At 35.0% G+C, this 17727-nt stretch overlaps 1 protein-coding gene across 1 annotated transcript in view; it reads right to left on the reverse strand.

Moving 5' to 3' along the window:
- Nucleotides 1–17727, reverse strand: part of ROCK2 (Rho associated coiled-coil containing protein kinase 2) — a 158451-nt gene that overhangs the window by 25791 nt on the left and 114933 nt on the right. The window contains exons 11-23 of the mRNA XM_049905165.1: nucleotides 11262–11273; nucleotides 9636–9715; nucleotides 9411–9459; nucleotides 8536–8671; nucleotides 8340–8431; nucleotides 7696–7942; nucleotides 7002–7108; nucleotides 6374–6533; nucleotides 3534–3694; nucleotides 2934–3118; nucleotides 1893–1962; nucleotides 764–867; nucleotides 416–602 (exon numbers count right to left, since the gene is read on the reverse strand). Coding sequence (XP_049761122.1) covers nucleotides 416–602; nucleotides 764–867; nucleotides 1893–1962; nucleotides 2934–3118; nucleotides 3534–3694; nucleotides 6374–6533; nucleotides 7002–7108; nucleotides 7696–7942; nucleotides 8340–8431; nucleotides 8536–8671; nucleotides 9411–9459; nucleotides 9636–9715; nucleotides 11262–11273 — 1590 coding nt within the window. The remainder of the gene's footprint in view (nucleotides 1–415; nucleotides 603–763; nucleotides 868–1892; nucleotides 1963–2933; nucleotides 3119–3533; nucleotides 3695–6373; nucleotides 6534–7001; nucleotides 7109–7695; nucleotides 7943–8339; nucleotides 8432–8535; nucleotides 8672–9410; nucleotides 9460–9635; nucleotides 9716–11261; nucleotides 11274–17727) is intronic.

Here is a 17727-nt window from a genome sequence, read left to right on the forward strand (position 1 = left end):
CAGTGGCTGCAACAATGAGCTCAAGCATAACAACAATTGTAAGGATGGCGCAGGACCAGGCAGTGTTTCGTTCTGTTGTGCACAGGGTTGCTATGAGCTGGAGCCGACTCGACGGCACCTAACAACAACAACATACTTTCCTAGTATTTGTAAAGAAGATTTATGATATATAGTAAAACCTGTGTAAGCCGGAACCCGTGTATGGTGGAAACCTGTCAGAGAAAGAAAACTCAAAACTAACACGAGGTAAGATTCTTAAGACAGAGCAACAGAAAAGTGGTAAGGCTCACCCTATCAAAAGCTAAAAAACTGCGAGACCCAGAAAAACAAGACAGTCCCGTTGAGTTCTAGCTCTCACAGGTTTCAGTGTAGTTATTTAATTACAATCAAAAAAAGTACAAAGGATTTTACTTACAGATGCAATTGTAGCATCTTTTTCTGTAAGCTCTTGTTTGTGTCTGGCCATCATCTCTTTGATCTCCAGCTCTTTCATGATTTTCTCTTTTTCCAAATCGGAATATTGTTCTTCAGCAATTGAACGAGCCAGCTGCTCAGAATCTGCTTTGGTCAAGGTGATCTCCAGCTGGGCAGCCAAAGAGTCCCTACATTTTAGAGATATACATCATTTTAATTTTCACTATGAAGCCAGAGTTTTAATCTAATTCACTTCACCAGTAAATTTTTACTTGATGTGTCCAGGCACTGTTCTAGGAGCAGGGTATATACAGTAGCTATAATAAAGGAAACAAGATATCATCCTTACCTTTCATCCTGTAATTCTTGTTTCTTCTGTTGTAATTCTTTACAAAGTTTGGTCTTTTCTTCACATTCTTCTTTAAATTCCCTAACCTGTGTTTTATAGAGCGTCTAAATGGCAAAATATAACAGAAATGTACAGTATTATCATCACCAGAAATATTATTTCTACATTCAAAACCTGTCCAGATAAAAATTCAAGTTGTGAACACATATAAATATTTCCTTAATGTTGAGCTCCTGCGTAAATTATTCCTTTTTAAAGAGCTTTTCTTTTTTCCAATAGTCAACTGACTAATAAAAGAATAAAAGTTCAGTTAATAATTTAGAAGAGTAACTTTCAACTAAAGATAACAGTGAGGTTTCTGACTGAATGACACAGAGGCACGGAAAAATATTACTAATTTAGATGAGAAATTTCTGTTTGTTTAAATCAATGGGAAAGAGGTGACAGTGTCTACTTCATATTTTAAAACTAATTTTAAGCATAAATGTTAAAATGACAATTTTATTTACTGCACTAAGAAAATATATTCTTCCTCAATAAGCAGTGCTTTTAATTAGCTTCATCGAGCATGGGTATGTGCTTAGAACTATTTTTCTAGCAATGATAATGGATTTCTGTTAAACTACCTACATTCTTTTGTCCAGTTGCTCTTTTATGAGTTGTGTGGTATAAGACATCTCATCCAAAACTCTGGTGTTTGCTATTCTATTGTTAAGGACGAGAGTAAATATGACTCAACATCTTCCCCCAGTTTGTTTTTAATAACTAAACAATAAGAAATGTTCTGGGGAGTGGGGCTAGACAGCTATTTACCTGTGGCTTTTAGTATGGAAGAAATGAAAGGTTTGAAAATACTATTTTGTGGGTTGGTAGTCTTCTGTGCAGAGGGTGCTTGGCAATCCCTTTAGAAAGCCTCCTGGCCTCTAGTTCAGTGGTTCACAGGAGTGAACCAGTCAGTACATCAGAATATGGATTTTTTTAAAAACACGTCCCCCTCCTCTCATTCCTTAACTCTGATATATAAGACCGGCTAAGAGTAATTCTCCTGGTTCTGCAGCAAGAATAAAAAAAAAAAAAAAATTCTATAAAATAAACAGCAATTTTTCAAATTAATGTGCCTGGAACTTACTGAGAAATACTGCTCAGCTTCAAGCTGATCTTGGAGCTCTTTCATTTGCCCATCTGCATCTTGACGTTCTCTGTGGGGACATTGAATAAAAAGGTTTAAATAACTTGTTTACATATTAAACCAGCAACTCTCAAGGCGTGGTCTGGGGAACCCCTGAGACCCTCACAGAGAATTCATGAGATCAAATTATTTTCATAATAATAGTAACACATCATTTGATCTTTTTCACTGTCATTCTCACTAGTGTATATGGATTTTCGTGAGGCTACATGACATGTAATGATGTCATCAGTGACTAATGAAATGTGTGCTTATGTGTTCTTGTGTTTTAAAAATTTCTGTTTTAATTTCTAACAAAACAAATATCAATAGATAGGACTCATAAATAAAAACTCTTTAAGGCCCTTGATAATTTTTAAGAATGTAAAGGGTTGCTGAAATCAAAAAGTGCTATATTAAACCAAGAATTTTGAAATATACATTCTCATACATGCAGTGTGATCAGCCATTTATGCCAACCCATCAGTAGAATTAGAAGAGTACCTGAAAAGCGATAATCTTAGGGTGGGCAAAGTAAAGGCTAAGAAGGGGCATGAGGGAACACCTAGAGTGGTGATTATATATAAAACTGGATTTATTCACTTTATAAAAATTAATTGATCTCTACACTTAAGAATTTTTAGACTTTTTTCCTGTCTGTATGTTATTCTTCAATAAAAAATAGGTAAACAGAAGCAAAGCTAACAACTTATTTAAGAAGTTGGGTTGAAATGATAAATTCCAGGCTTATTAAAAAAAATTAAAATTATACTTACTCCAAATCAAAGCTAAGGGAAAAAATCAAGTTGGAACAACGCAAACTGTGTGATACAATTAAAAAACAATAAAAACCTACCAAAAACCCACCATTATATATATTTGTACAGGTAGTTAAGAAAGTAAAATGGTCATTGAAAAAGTCCAGGTAAACCAAAATCAAGACCATTTACATTTGGGTAACTGTGCATATCAGTAAAACTTTGTCTCAACAAATTAACTTACTTTCGAAGTTCAGCATTTTGCTTTTCCAAGCTCGTTTTTATTTCCATGAGATGATTATTCTCTTGTTTTAACTGCTTTTCTGACATTTTTAGTGTGTTAACTTGCTGTGTTTGCATCTTCAAATCATTTTGCGTAAGGCAACGCTTCTGGGTTTCCTGCTCTATTTTTAATGTCAAGTTTCTAACCTAAAAAATAAATTGTATACTTGGTATGTAAGTAAATTATTTTGATTTTTCTTATCAATGAAGCTGGCAGTAAACACGGTGAAGTAAAAGATTTTTGCCCTTAAAAAAAAAAATTTTTTTTTTGTCCTTAGGCAGTTAATAAATATATATTTCACAGTTTTGTTGTTTTTTTCTCTCAGAATGTTATGAATATATGTTTAAAATAAACATAGTTTTTGAAGTGAAAACTTTAAAATCAAAACAATGATTCATTTAGTACATCATTCAAATTCAGTAAAACTAACAGATTACAAAATGCTTTTTTATAAGAAAACTTTTTAAATTTATGAAACTATCATTGGACCTAAACAAATAAACCTAGTTTATTAATTCATTACATCCTTTATTATTATTTATTAGCAGACTTCTTACTTACATCCTCATTTAACACATCTTTCTGTTTAAGGAGCTCATTTATTTTCTGCTGTGACTGTTTGAGGTCACAGTCGAATATAGAGCATCTTTTCTCAGCTTCCAGCAACAGATTCTCCACTTTCTGTTTTAAAGTCCTTTCCTCTAGAAGCGTCTTCTCCATTTCTATTGCAACAAAAATGAATACAACCATGTATTTACAAACAAAAGCGTATCAAACATATAACACATGCTAATAAAAATGATAGTAAATGATGTTGCCTTAAAATATTTGCATATGAAGTGTCAAGAATTTCATATGTGAAAACTAGGAGTTTCATTTCCAAGGTATAAAAAATCTATCACACTCTGCAATATTACATCCATTTTAATGGAAGCAAGATACTTCTGCCTTTTTTTTATGTTTGTATCTTTTAAGTAAAGATTTATTTTCCTGCTACCCTGTGTGCCTCTCAATGTTATCACCTTAAAACTTTTTCTAGGTAGATTCTATGACCTTCGTGGTTCTTTCTAATATAAAAGATTATTATGCAGATATTGGAAATTATGTATAAAGAATAGGATGCTGGAATCAAACTGCCTGAGTTTAAATCCTGGCTCTGATACTGCTTACTATTTATTTGACCTTGAGCAAGTTTACTAACCTCTCTGGGCCTCAGTTTTTTTCATCTGCAGAATGGAGATAATAGTACCTACTCTCATGAGGATGTTATGAAGATTTTGAGTTAATTTATGTGTAGCACTTCAATGCATGTGGCAAGCTCTTGATAAATGCTCATTATTTAAAAATGTTTAATGACCAAAAAAAATGTTTACAAAAAGAAAAAAAGCAGAGCAGTATAAAAAATGGAGGACATTTACAGAGTATTATCTTGGTAAGTAGGATTATAGGTAATCTTTACTTTCTTTTTTATTTTAAAAAAAAAAACCTTTGCCGTCAAGCCGATTTCAACTCATAGTGAGCCTATAGGGCAGAGTAAGAACTGGCCCACAGGATTTCCAAGGAGCAGCTGGTAGATTCAAACTGCTGACCTTTTGGTTAGCAACCAAGTTCTTAACACCTGTGCCACCAGGGCTCCATTTCTTCTTTATATTGATCTGTATTTTCTAAATGCTTTGTGATAAACTTTTAATTTGTTTTATTAATCAAGAAAGGCTTTTACAAGCCTTTTTCAAATTTGAAGTGAACAGCAGACAAAGTTCATTTCTAATCAAGTGATTTCATTATTAAACGTAAGTTCTTACAGTTAAAAGATTAACTTTGGATACACTGATTACCAATTCTGTTTAAATCTAATTAGAGTTCCTCTGCTCCTTCATACCTAATGCTGGGTATCTAATTATCACTTATTACAAAGTTATATTAGGTAAAAATTAAACCTACGAATTTTCAGATTTTAATGCATGGTCTTCACAAGTATACTATTAAGCGTATCACTAATAATTTATCTCTAGCTAGCATTTCTAAACACTCGACATACATTATTGCACTTAGTTTTCACTACGGCCTCATGACTCTCCTAACAACCTTACAATGCCATCATTCCTCCTTCACAGGAAACGAGGCTCAGAAAGGCCAAGTAAGTACACAAAGCCACATAGCTAGTAACTGGTAAACTATTCTTAATCCAAGAAGGCAACAATGGATACAGCAGAAAGAATAAAAGCTTCAGACCTAAATTTAAATACAATTTATAACAGTTTTATATACTCATGTGTAAAACACAGAGACTATTATACATCTTACATTATTGTTGTAGGAAATAGTTTGAAAAAATGGTAGTTGTTATACTAAAATTGGCTCATTTTCATCAGTTCAGGGAAAACCCTATCAACAAATGTGCTCATTAAAATGCGCACAGAGAATGAAAAAAAGTACAAGGGAACTTACTGAGGTGATGAAAATATTCTATATCTTGTTTTGGGTGGTAGTTACACAAGCATGTTACAAATGTCAAAAAGTTTTGCATTTTACTGCACATAAATTATTCCTCTACAACAACAAAATCCAACCCTATCAGGTTGAGGACAAGGAAACATGGTCAATTAACTTTCTCTTTGCCAATTAGATTTTTCTAAAAACTACACGCAGTAATTAAAAGGCAAATTTTTACTAACTTATTCATAAATGCTATGCTTCAATATGAGATAAATTTTCTCAAGAGCTTTATGAATTTTTCATAAGTATACTTTAAAGCATTGACTTCCTTTGAAATTTCAAATCCATTATAATTATAAATGATCCGTTTGGAACAAAAGAAATTATTCTCAGACATTTCCCACATACAGGCTGGTTCGTGCAAAAGTTAATTTTGTTCTCTTATCCTACACTCATTAGTACTGCATGGCTTTGAATAAATCTGGCCAGAATCTTCATCATGCCAGAGGTCAAAAAATATTCAGTGAACTGATATTCTAGTTAGGCCAGCTATTATTTTTAAATCTTTATCTTTCATAAACCTGCAAGACGTAAGAATTTTGTAATACAAGATGAAAAGATGCCAAAAAATATTAAATATTATAAAAAGATCGTATCTCCAAAATTTGAGTAGATACGTCTAGATTGTCACACTCTGTATGCCTGTCACTATGGATGCCACTGAAATATACATTTTCTCTGATCTAAAAATCTGGTTGAATGATTTTATCTTTGGCCCTTACTATCTTAGAAATGATTCTTGCTACAAAGGAAAAATAATATGTATGTAAAGCTTCTCTAATGTAGCTTTTTTTTTTTTTTTTTTTGCTGTTGTTGAAAAAGAAATGTTTTCTAAAACCAGAGTTAAAGAGAGAATCAATTCTTGGTAAAATGTTGCTGGCAGACCATGTTTACAACCTGCATACCTTTCATGGCTTCTGATGTAGCTTCTTCGATGGATTCATAGATCTTATTTTTATCTGCTAGCCGGGCTTTTGTAGCCTTGTGTTCAGCTTCTTCTTGTTCTAAGGTCTGCTGTGTAACTTTCAGCTGGTATGTCATATCTATTTCCATGTTGCTCTTTTCCTATTAAAGATTTAAAATGGTAGCTATCAATGAAGAGTGGCTCACAATTTCAAAAATTTTTAAGTAGATTTTAAATAGGCACAATAAGATTATTCAATACACAGATCCTAGAAGTTATCCTTGGTTTATAGTATTTTAAGAGAACACTTCTAAATGCTAAAAGTCATGATAACTTTATGTTACACCACTTCTAAGACATGATGTGGGTCAAAATTTGAGTTTTACTTGGACCCACACAGAAAAGCATTCTCATAATACACACTCCAAAACAGTCCTTTCCCGAACAAGCATCTAAGTAAGTATAGTAATGGTTGCTAGACGACACAACCAAGCATAAATATGAAAGAATTTATGATTATGTGGAAATATTCCAGTCACTGATTTCCTTTATTTTAGAATAATTTTTCCACTATCTGAAACTCTACTGTCATTTTCTTACACAAAAATATAAAATGTAATATGTTTTACCTTTTCCAAATCAGTGAATCTTTCTTGTAGTTGTCTCTTCTCCATCTCTACTTTTGCTAATAAGATTTTGCCATTCTTTAAGTCTTCTTCTAGGCCAGATATTCTACCTAAAAATCATAACATTTTTTAAAAAACAATGAACCCACAAGGTATATGCATTCAATTAAGAGTAAAAATTTGGAAGCCACCTCATACCTTGGAGCTGTTATTTATAAGCAAGAGTTTGAGAGTTTTATAACTGTTAGTACAATGCTTCTCAGTTAATTCAGCTGGGACTTACACTCTACCACAGAGGTGTTTGATACTTAAAATATTTTATACTGTTTGAAAGTAAATCATTTGTTCACAAAATTTTGTATCAATATATTGCGAATATTCTAACTTTATATAAAACTTTACATACCAACCAAAAAAAACAAATCCAGCGCCATCGAGTCGATTCCGACTCACAGTGACCCTATAAGACAGAGGAGAACTGCCCCATAGAGTTTCTAAGGAGCGCCTGGCAGATTTGAACTGCCAACCCTTTGGTTAGGAGCCGTAGCACTTAAGTACTACGCCACCAGGGTTTCCAACTTTACGTAAGCGTAGTACATGTGAGTAAGTGCTACTGTAGTTCATTCTCCATTATCTAAAGTTATTCTAAAAATAGGAGTTTTCAAGATTAATTCAAGTGCAATCTCTACTTTACTACCTTGTAAATCACTAATTATCTCTGATCCATGGGTTCGGTCTCTCCTTTCAGATTCTAGGGCTGATTGAAGATTGATAAATTCCTTTTCAAGTTTTAATTTGGCAGTCTCCAGCATGCAGTTTTTATCCTGTAGATCTCTATTATTAGATTCGAGCTGCTGAATCTGTTTTGAACTTTCGGCCTGGGTTTTCCTTAACCGAGCTGCAGTATCAGATTCTGTTCGCAGCAAAGCATTGGTTTCATCCAGCTGTTATTCCATTAAAAATCAAACAAACACAGGTATATGTAAATACTTCAACTTATTAGCACATTACAAACAATCTAAAATAAACAAAAAATTTTAAGTATCTTTCTAAGGATTTTTCTCTAAAATTACAAAGACCTTTTATAACACTGCCAATTAGAACTAACCAAAAAAACCCCAACCAAATCCACTGCCGACGAGTCAATTCCGACTCATAACAACCCTATAGGACAGAGTAGAGCTGCCCCACAGAGTTTCCAAGGGGCGCCTGGAGGATCTGAACTGCTGACCTCTTGGTTAGCAGCTGTGGCACTTAACCACTACGCCACCAGGGTTTCCATTAAAACAGGCAGTCCTAAATAAAATCCAATATCCTTTTTATGATTTGAGATCAACCTACTTGTTTCTGGAGTTGATTCACTTTCTCAGTGGATATTTGAGAGTTTTGATTTCTTTTTTTCAGTTCTTCAAGTTGATCTTTTAAGCTGTTAACTATGATAAAAAGCATTTCAGTGGCAGGCTGCAACATACATACACACACACACACACCAGTTAATTTTTTTCTTCATAAGCATTTAATATTCTACATCACAAACCATCATTTTCCAGATTTCGTTTCTTCTCTGCTTCATAGTCAGCTTTCCGCTGATATTCTGCATTTTTGTGCTGAAGAAGTGCCTTTTCTCTTTCTAATTGTCTTAATGATGATTCCACATTTTTCCTTAAGGTAACCTAAAATAATACTTAAGGTTATGATCAAAAGAAAGTATGTATAAAAAGCAAATTAAAAAATCTGAGTTATTTCAAACATGCAAAAGACCTTAAAAAAAAAAACTAAAATTGTTTTCCTGTTAAAACTACAATAATTTTCTCCACGTTTTTAAAATAGCAGACTACTCAAATAATCAAGATCATAAAAGTCAAACTTTCTATAATTTTCCATCACCACTGAACAATCATTATTTAATACTAATTACAGGTCTAAAATGTTATGACTAGTATTTAAAAAAAAAGAAACAATGGTAACTTTCTGTTTTTAAACCATCATTATATTATGAAATAATCCAAAACCAAACCCACTGCTGTCAAGTCGATTCCGACTCAGAGTGACCCTATAGGACAGAGTAGAACTGCCCTGTAGAGTTTCCAGGGAGCGCCTGGTGGATTCGAACTGCCAACCTCTTGCTTAAGAGCTGTAGAACTTAACCATTATGCCACCAGGGTTTCCATATTATGAAATAGATATGAAATTCCTACACATACTAAATTAAGTTTATGAAAACATAACAGAATGAAGCCTATTACAACATTGTTATCTTACAATTTTAATGCTGTCCACCAATGCTATAAGACAGGTTTTACTATGTATTGAGATATGAATTACCATGGGACTAACAGAACTCTGTGGGTAAATGAGACATCAGAAATTTTTATTAACAAAATTGTTAATGAAATCATGGAGCAGCTTTACCTCTTCTTCTAGCTCCTTTGTTATTTTCTCTAGACGAGTATTAACAGATCTAAAGAATTTCAAAAGAAACAGTAAATAACTCCTAATTTACAATACAGATTTTAAATAATTTAAAATATCAATTTTTAAATAATTGTTTAATTACTTTGTAGCTCTCCCTTTTTAGTTATCAAACTTATGACTTTTAAATTTTAAATATAATATTTAATTGTCTTTAAAACATACTTGCACTTGTGCTCTAGTTCCTCTTTGGCTTGAATTTCATTGCTAAGGTGTTCTTCTAATGTGTAGAGTTTTTTCTGAATCTGTCAGAAAACAAGAAACTATAATCATAAATTTTGATACTTGAAGAAAACCATGATAAGCTTCTTTTGTCTTTTAACTTAATATAATTTCCTCTACAACGATAGCATCTCGACCTTTTTAATACTTTTCTTGACAGAAGGGGAAACAAACACTCCATCTCTTGCTTTTTCCCTATCACATCACACATGTATATATGAACACATTTAGGCGAATTTATGAATGAGAATTTTTCAATGACACTGAGTTTTAAATTCTTTATAAAGGATACAATCTCTGGTATCTTTCACTGTTCTTCAATAGACTATTTGAAAATACTGCCACTATTTGTACTTACAAGATGAAGATAAAAAACTCAACATCTGAAGCAAATATACAGAATATGTGGCTGTACACACTCAAAATTATTTTACTCTCCTTAAAAATAAGAAGCTAAACTCTTCTTCTATCATAAAGTCACCATGAGTAGGGGCCAACTCAACGGTAACTAACAACAACACAATACTTCCTGGCATAATACTTTGAAGAGAGTTGTAATCAAAAACTCTTTTGAATAAATTATAGCTAATTAACTACAAATACCTCCTTAGTAACTTTGCCTAGCTATGTAGGTGTTTAAACAAACTAAAATTACAGAAACTTAAATAATCTTTTCTTGGAACATTATTACCTTTATAAAGGATTTAAATTTTATGATTTCAAGTTGTATGTAAGGTACAGTATTAAGCACTTTACAAATGTTGTCTCATGAATTCTAACAAAAACCATAAGAAAATGATAGCACTGTATCTACTAGATAAAGATACTGAAATTCAAAAAAGGATGACTAACTGGGCCAACACAGCAGATCTAAAAAATGTCAGTGCCAAAATCAACCCAATTCTATCAGACTCCAACACCAGTGCTCTTTCCACTACTCTTTCTAGTGATTAAGTTCACCACAGTTTTTAAATATTTCGTATATCTTAAGTAAAACTGTATCTTTCCATAATAAGAATAGACAAGTTAATGAGTTGTCGTTGTTATGTGCTATCAAGGTGATTCTGACTCCTAGCAACCCCATGTGATAGAGCAGAACTGCCTCACAGGGTTTCCTAGGCTGTGATCTTTCCAGGAGCTCTCTCAAGTCTTTCTCCCCAGAGGCCGCTGCTCTGGGTTCAACCGCCAACCTTTCAGTTAGGAGTCAAGCACCTAATTATTTGCACCACCACGGCTCCTTAGTTAATGAGCTAGTCAAGTTTAATTGCTTTTGCTTGATATTTCATTAGTAATGTGATCGTACGAGCTATCACATGCCAATCAGAAGCTCTTGCTGACAGTTATACATCCTCAGATTAAAAAACACAAGAGAATTATATAATACATATTTTAAACAACAGATCCACAGGAGTAATAATAAAAGGGATACTTGGTAGAAAAATGGTTGGGAACGTCTTGCTTGGTAGATGTAGTACTCCAAATGCTAGATGGAATATGACTATATTTTAAGCACTGCTAGAGTGATGAGTATTTCTCAGTTTTTCAACACATTTGAAAACATCAGCATACCTCTTGACTTTCCTGTTAAAAAAACAAAAACAAAAAAAATTAAAATGCTTGCTGTTTCTTAAAATTTCTAAAACACAAATTATACCAATTTTCCAACCTATGTTTTTAGTTTTCCAAACATTGAAGGGAAAAACATTTAGCATTCTCCTTTATCTATGATTTAGCTTTATATGTAACTATGAATTATTGTTGTTGTTTTTGTGGTTGTTGTTGTTAGGTGCCATCGAGTCAGTTCCAACTCATAGCGACCCTACATATAACAGAAAAACACACCGCTCGGCCCTGCACCATGATCACAATCTTTCTTATGCTTGAGCCCACTGTTGCAGCCACTGTGTCAATTCATCTCATTGAGGGTCTTCTTTTTTGCTGATACTCTACTTTATCAAGCATGATATCCTTCTTCAGAGACTGGGCCCTCCTGATAACATGTCCAAAGTACATGAGAAGAAGTCTCACCATTGTCACTCTAAGGAGCATTCTGGCTGTACTTCTTCTAAGACAGAAGTGTTCATTTTTCTGGCAGTCCATGGTACAGTCAATATTCTTCGCCAACACCATTATTAAAAGGCATCAATTCTTCTTCAGTCTTCCTTATTCATTGTCCAGTTTTGCATGCATATGAGGTGACTGAAAAAATCATGACTTGGGTCAGGCGCACCTTAGTCCTCAAAGTGCCTTTTTTTTTTTTTAACACTTTGAAGAGGGCTTTTTGCAGCAGATTGGCCCAAAGGAATACATCATTTAATTTCTTGACTGCTGCTTCCATGGGCATTGATTCTGGATTCAAGTAAAATGAAATCCTTGACAACTTCAATTTTTATCATAATTGTTTATTTGATGTTTATCATGATATTACTTATTGGTCCAGTTGTGAGAATTTTTGTTTTCTTTATGTTGAGGTACAATCCCTACTGAAGGCTGTAGTCTTTGACCTTCATCAGTAAGTACTTCATAAACGCTGGTGGTGTAGTAGTTAAGAGCTATGGCTGCTAACTAACGGGTGGCAGTTTGAATCCACCAGGCACTCCTTGGAAACCCTATGGGGCAGTTCTACTGTGTCCTATAGGGTTGCTGTGAGTTGGAATCGACTCGACGGCAGCGGGTTTTTTGGGTTTAGCAAGTGCTTTTTCTAGTCCTCTTCACTTTCAGCAAGCAGGGTTGAGTCATCTGCATATCACAGGTTGATAACGTGTCTTCCTTCAATTCTGATGCCCCATTCTTCTTAATACAGTCCAACTTCTTGGATTATCTGCTCAGCATACAGGCTGAATAAGTATGGTGAAAGGATTCAACCCTGAAACACACCTTTCCTGATTTTAAACCATGCAGTATGCCCTTGTTCATTTTGATCAACTGCTTCCTGATATATGTACAGGTTGCTCATGAGCACAATTAAGTGTTCTGGAATTCCCATGCTTTGCAGTGTTATCCATAATTTGTTATGATCTACACAGTCAAATGCTTTTGCACAGGCACAAAACACAGGTAAACATCTTTCTGGTATTCTCTGCTTTCAGCTAAGGTCCATGTGACATCAGCAATGATATCCCTCATTCCGTGCCCTCTTTTGAATCTGGCTTGAATTTCTGGCAGTTCCCTGTCGATGTACTGCTGGAACCATTTCTGAATTATCTTCAGCAAAATTTTATTTGCATGTTATAGTAATGACATTGTTCGATAATTTCCACATTTAGTTGGATCACCTTTCTCTGGAATGGACAAAAATATGGATCTCTTCCAGTCAGTTGGCCAGGTAGCTGTCTTCCAAATTTCTCGGCATAGACAAGTGAGCACTTCCAATATTTCATCAATTTGTTGAAACATCTCAACTGGTATTTCTTCAATTCCTGAAGCCTTGTTTTTCACTGATGCCTTCAGTGCAGCTTAAATTTCTTCCTTCAATACCACTGGTTGTTTATCATACGCTACCTCCTAAAATGGTGGAACATCAATCAATTCTTTTTGGTACAATGACTGTGTACTCCATCTCCTTTTGATGCTTCCTGCACCGTTCAATATTTTGACCACAGAATCCTTCAATATTGCAACTCAAGGCTTGAATTATTTCTTCAGTTCTTTCAGCTTGAAAAATGCTGAGCATGTTCTTCCCTTTTGGTTTTCTAACTCCAGGACTTTGCACATTCCATTATTATACTTTACCTCGTCTTCTCGAGCTGCCCTTTGAAATCTTCTGTTTGGCTTTTTAGTTCATCATCTCTTCCATTCATTTTAGCTACGGGACATTCAACAGCAAGTTTCAGGGTCTCTTCTGACATTCATTTTGGTCTTTTCTTTCTCTCCTTTTTAATGACCATTTGCTTTCTTCATGTCTGATGTCCTTGATATCACCCCACAACTCATCTGGTCTTTAGTCATTAGTGTTCAATGTGTCAAATCTATTCTTGAGATGGTCTCTAAATTCAGGTGGGAGGGACTCGGGCAGACATGGCTGTGGCAGCATGTTTGTCTGTTTTCCTGTTCTTCCTATTCTGTAATATTCTCTGGGTTTGGGCAGACATAAGCTCTGGTAGCATCCTTGTCCACTTTTCAACTTTAGTCTTTTTTGAATATATGCTGAACAAAACTTGCTTTTTGCTTTACTAAACTTTGTGATGTTCTTTATCTTACAACAGTTAATGGCATAGTCGTCAAGGATTTCTGAAGCTATGAATCCAGTCGAACTCGAGGAGAGCTGGACTGTGGACCAGAAGCCAGCAAAATGAAGTCCTATCTTCTAGACCCACGTGTTCCCATTCCATGTCCCTTTGACACTGACTGGGTGAGTGCTCTCAGAAAATGACCCTTTGCTTATTCTTTTTGTTCTCTTTCTCAAGTTTTCTTAAGCTTTGTTTGGCATATTTGTTTGAAAAACCTGGGGGTTGATTAAGGAGAATCTTTCCCAGATTTTTGTTTGATCGTTTGGCTAAGAGTGACATTTGGTAACTCTTTAGGTAAACTGCAGTTTAGGTCTGGATTCAAACATTTAAAACATTAGAGGGAAATTTGCTTGATGCTCAGGTTTTGTCAAAAGGTCTAATATTCCCCTATCTGAAGCTCTGCAAGTTAAATATCTCAACAAAAAGATGGACTATATTGGACTTGTGAAAAGAACTGTGACTAAACTCAGTCAAGATTTCCAGAACTCATACGCAGAAGCTGATGGGTTCACAAACCGTGGCTGATCCAGAATCAAGTGGAACAGAAATTAACTACATAAGACTGAGCAAAAGAAGGCCTTGGGCTAAGATGCTCATGTACATTAAGTCTGCTCACTCCCAGCAATGTGATTGATGAGAATGTCTTAATAACCTGGTGAAGAACCAGATGGTATCCGGTGGAAAACCAGTACTGTGAGTTTAAAGAACCTACCATGGTCGCCATCTAGGAGTTCGACTAAGTCCAGATAAGTTTTTACTTTGCTGATTTCCTGAAAATGCTTGACCAGAATACCTCAACAAAAAAGATGCACTATATTGAACTTGGAAAAAGAACTATGACTAGACTCAATCAAGATTTCCAAAACTCCTATGCAGAAGCTGATGGGTTCGCAGACTACAGCTGATCCAGAATCACATGGAGCAGAAATTAACTATATATAAGACTGAGTAAACGAAAGGATACTATGTGTTTTCTGTGGGAATACTGCTGATGTTTAAGGTCTTTCTTTCTGGAAATAAGAAATGTTTTAATGTTCTCCTTTCTGGATATAAGAAACCATTTTCCTCTTCTAAATTATCTAACTAATGGGTTAGTAAGATATTGTAACTCTCGAATTAGGAGTTCCTGTTGATAAACTTAGCAAAGCTGTAAATATCATAACCAGAGAAGTGTCTGAAATTTGAGATATGATTTTACAAAACAGAACATCATTAGATTTCCTATTAGTTCTCTCAAGGAACAGTTTTATGTCTTAATAGATAAATGTTGCTGTGTTTATATTAACACTCAATCTGAGGTTTTAGAGAATGTGGTCGCTGCTGAGGCACATGAAAAGCCATAACTGATGCTGCTTATGTATAGACAAACACCTCATGAGATGTTTCCTGGTTCAAAGACCTTAGAGTCATGGTTTCAATGTCCGACAACTGGCCTAATATTATTGTTAGTGTTCCTATTCTATTTCATAGTTCACTATAGGATGCTTGGTATCTGAAAAACCAGATGGTACCTAATTACCATTTATTGAGCATTTCTGATCAAAGATTCTCTAACAAGATCAAGATCCAAAGGAGGGAACCATGAGAAAGCTGTATGTAATTCTCCTGGAATCCAGATTTCTGGCTTTCATGGAGGTTGGGGCAACCCACAAGGGCTTCGAGCTTTGAGGAAAAAAACTGATTCCTGAAGCCACTTTGAGTCAAACAATAGTTCAGATAAACTAATAAGACCCTTTTGTGCTGGGCATTGTGCTTTTCTTAAAGCATTCAGTCTGTTTTGTGAAAATGACTTCAAAGATCAGACTGGGAGTTATGCTTAGTCTAAATCAGTAATTGGTTTAATTAGTCTTCAAGGCAATGTCTTGAAATACCTGTCTATTGTCTGTAATCAAACTCTCACCCTCTTGCTATACAGAAAATTATGTGTCTTAAAGAAAATAAGTTGTCAGAAGAGATCGACCTCCTGGCTTAGCCTCCACTTTGTCTTAGACTCCATTTCTGCTGGTGAGAAAGTGACCCATGACTGTCAATAGGTAAACCAAGGAGCAGCAGCTTGCCCTAGAGAAGAACACTTAGTATGTCTTAAAGAGATTAACTGAAGACCTTCTACAGGAGAAGTCCATCCTGTATTATCATGCTAATCATGTATTCTTTAATGGAAAATGGTTTGTCATATGTAAATTTTTCTATACCTTCTATTTTCTCCAGATAAACTTTGTGTGCTTTGTGGATGTATGTTTTTATGCGGTAGATTCAACTAAACCAGTTTAGATGATCCTTTTCCAACTGACAGTGTATTTATGTGGGCAATCTCTTGTTTAGACTCCTGGTGAATGCACGGGCAGTGTGCACTTTGAGAGCCTAAGGATTACCTTTAGATATTCATACTAATGCTGCTAGTAAATATTAGAAAGGTAATGTTACATTGTTACCCACTGTAAAATGAGAGTCAGAAGAGAGCCCGTTGGTCCAACACTCAGGGCGTGGTTGGTAGCTTCAATTCCTATTTATGGTAGAGTTGAACTGTAGAAATCTTTTAAATATTTATTAATCACTATGGGACAAACAGCAGATAAAGTTGCTAGTGGGGTGGAAACACAACAGCGATCTCTGACCTTATTAGCCAAGGTGAGAAGATATACATAAAATTGGACAGCAAGCTACTCCGTTACATGCTGTAACACCCTTATAAACACCAGATTTATTTCGTTTGTCATTATCAGGCATAAGTACATGGGATAGATCATTACTGCAAGGTATAGTAATATTCTTAGTCTGCATCCTAATAATATTAGGCAAAAGAAGGCCTTAGGCTAAAATGTTGATGCACGCAGAGTCTGCTCACTCCTGGCAATGCGGCTGATGAGAATGTCCTTGCTTAAGATTCTAGTGAAGAACCAGATGGTATCTGGTGGAAAATCAGCACCATGAGTTTAAAGAATCTGTCATGGTCACCATCTAGGAGCTTAACTAAGTCCAGGTATTGATCATCGATGTGTTATCTCCAATCTCTGATCAAAAGGAAGAAATGATTTAGGAAATAATATTGGAGTCATTATTCCCTGTCCTTGAGCATAGACAGTGTGACCCAGCTGGGGCTGGGCTCACAAGGACTCACAAGGACACATCAACTAGGCCCTAGGTATAAAGACAATAGCTAAAATTATCTTGGAAAGTATCTTTTAGGGAACCTTTCACTTAAGCCAATCTAACAGAACACACAAGACTTTTCACTTTTATCTTTTTCTATTAGCATTTAGTGAATGGCAAATTTGTTGGGCCAAGAAGACGCTCCTGACTGCCCTTACTGAAAGTTACTGAAACCTGTACCAGTGATTGTTAAGAGGGACAATTCAAAATGTAGGGTCACAGTTTCTGGCCAGTCTGTGAAAAGGTGAAGCTTTCAATGGTTTTGCCCATTTTGTAGCATTAATATAAACTGATGACTCTGTAATGTTCTTTTGACTCGAGCAGACATGGTTGGGGCAGCGCGCTTGTCCGTTTTCCCATTCTTGTTTATTCTGTACCATTCCTTGGACTCAGGCAGACATGGCTGTGGCAGTACGCTTGTCCATTTTCCCATTCTTGCCTATTCTGTAATCTTCTCTGAATTCGGGCAGACATTAGCTCTGGCAGCATGCCTGTCCAGTTTTCAACTTTTGCCTTTTTGAACATATGCCAAATAAAACTTTCTTTTTACTTTAAAATAAATAAATAAATTCAGGTGGGATACATGCAAGGTTGTATTTTGGCTCTTTGTGGACTTGTTTTAATTTTCTTTAGCTTCAACTTGAACTTACATATGA

Source organism: Elephas maximus, chromosome 12 (assembly GCF_024166365.1).
Source record: "Elephas maximus indicus isolate mEleMax1 chromosome 12, mEleMax1 primary haplotype, whole genome shotgun sequence".
Taxonomy (NCBI): Eukaryota; Metazoa; Chordata; class Mammalia; order Proboscidea; family Elephantidae; genus Elephas; species Elephas maximus.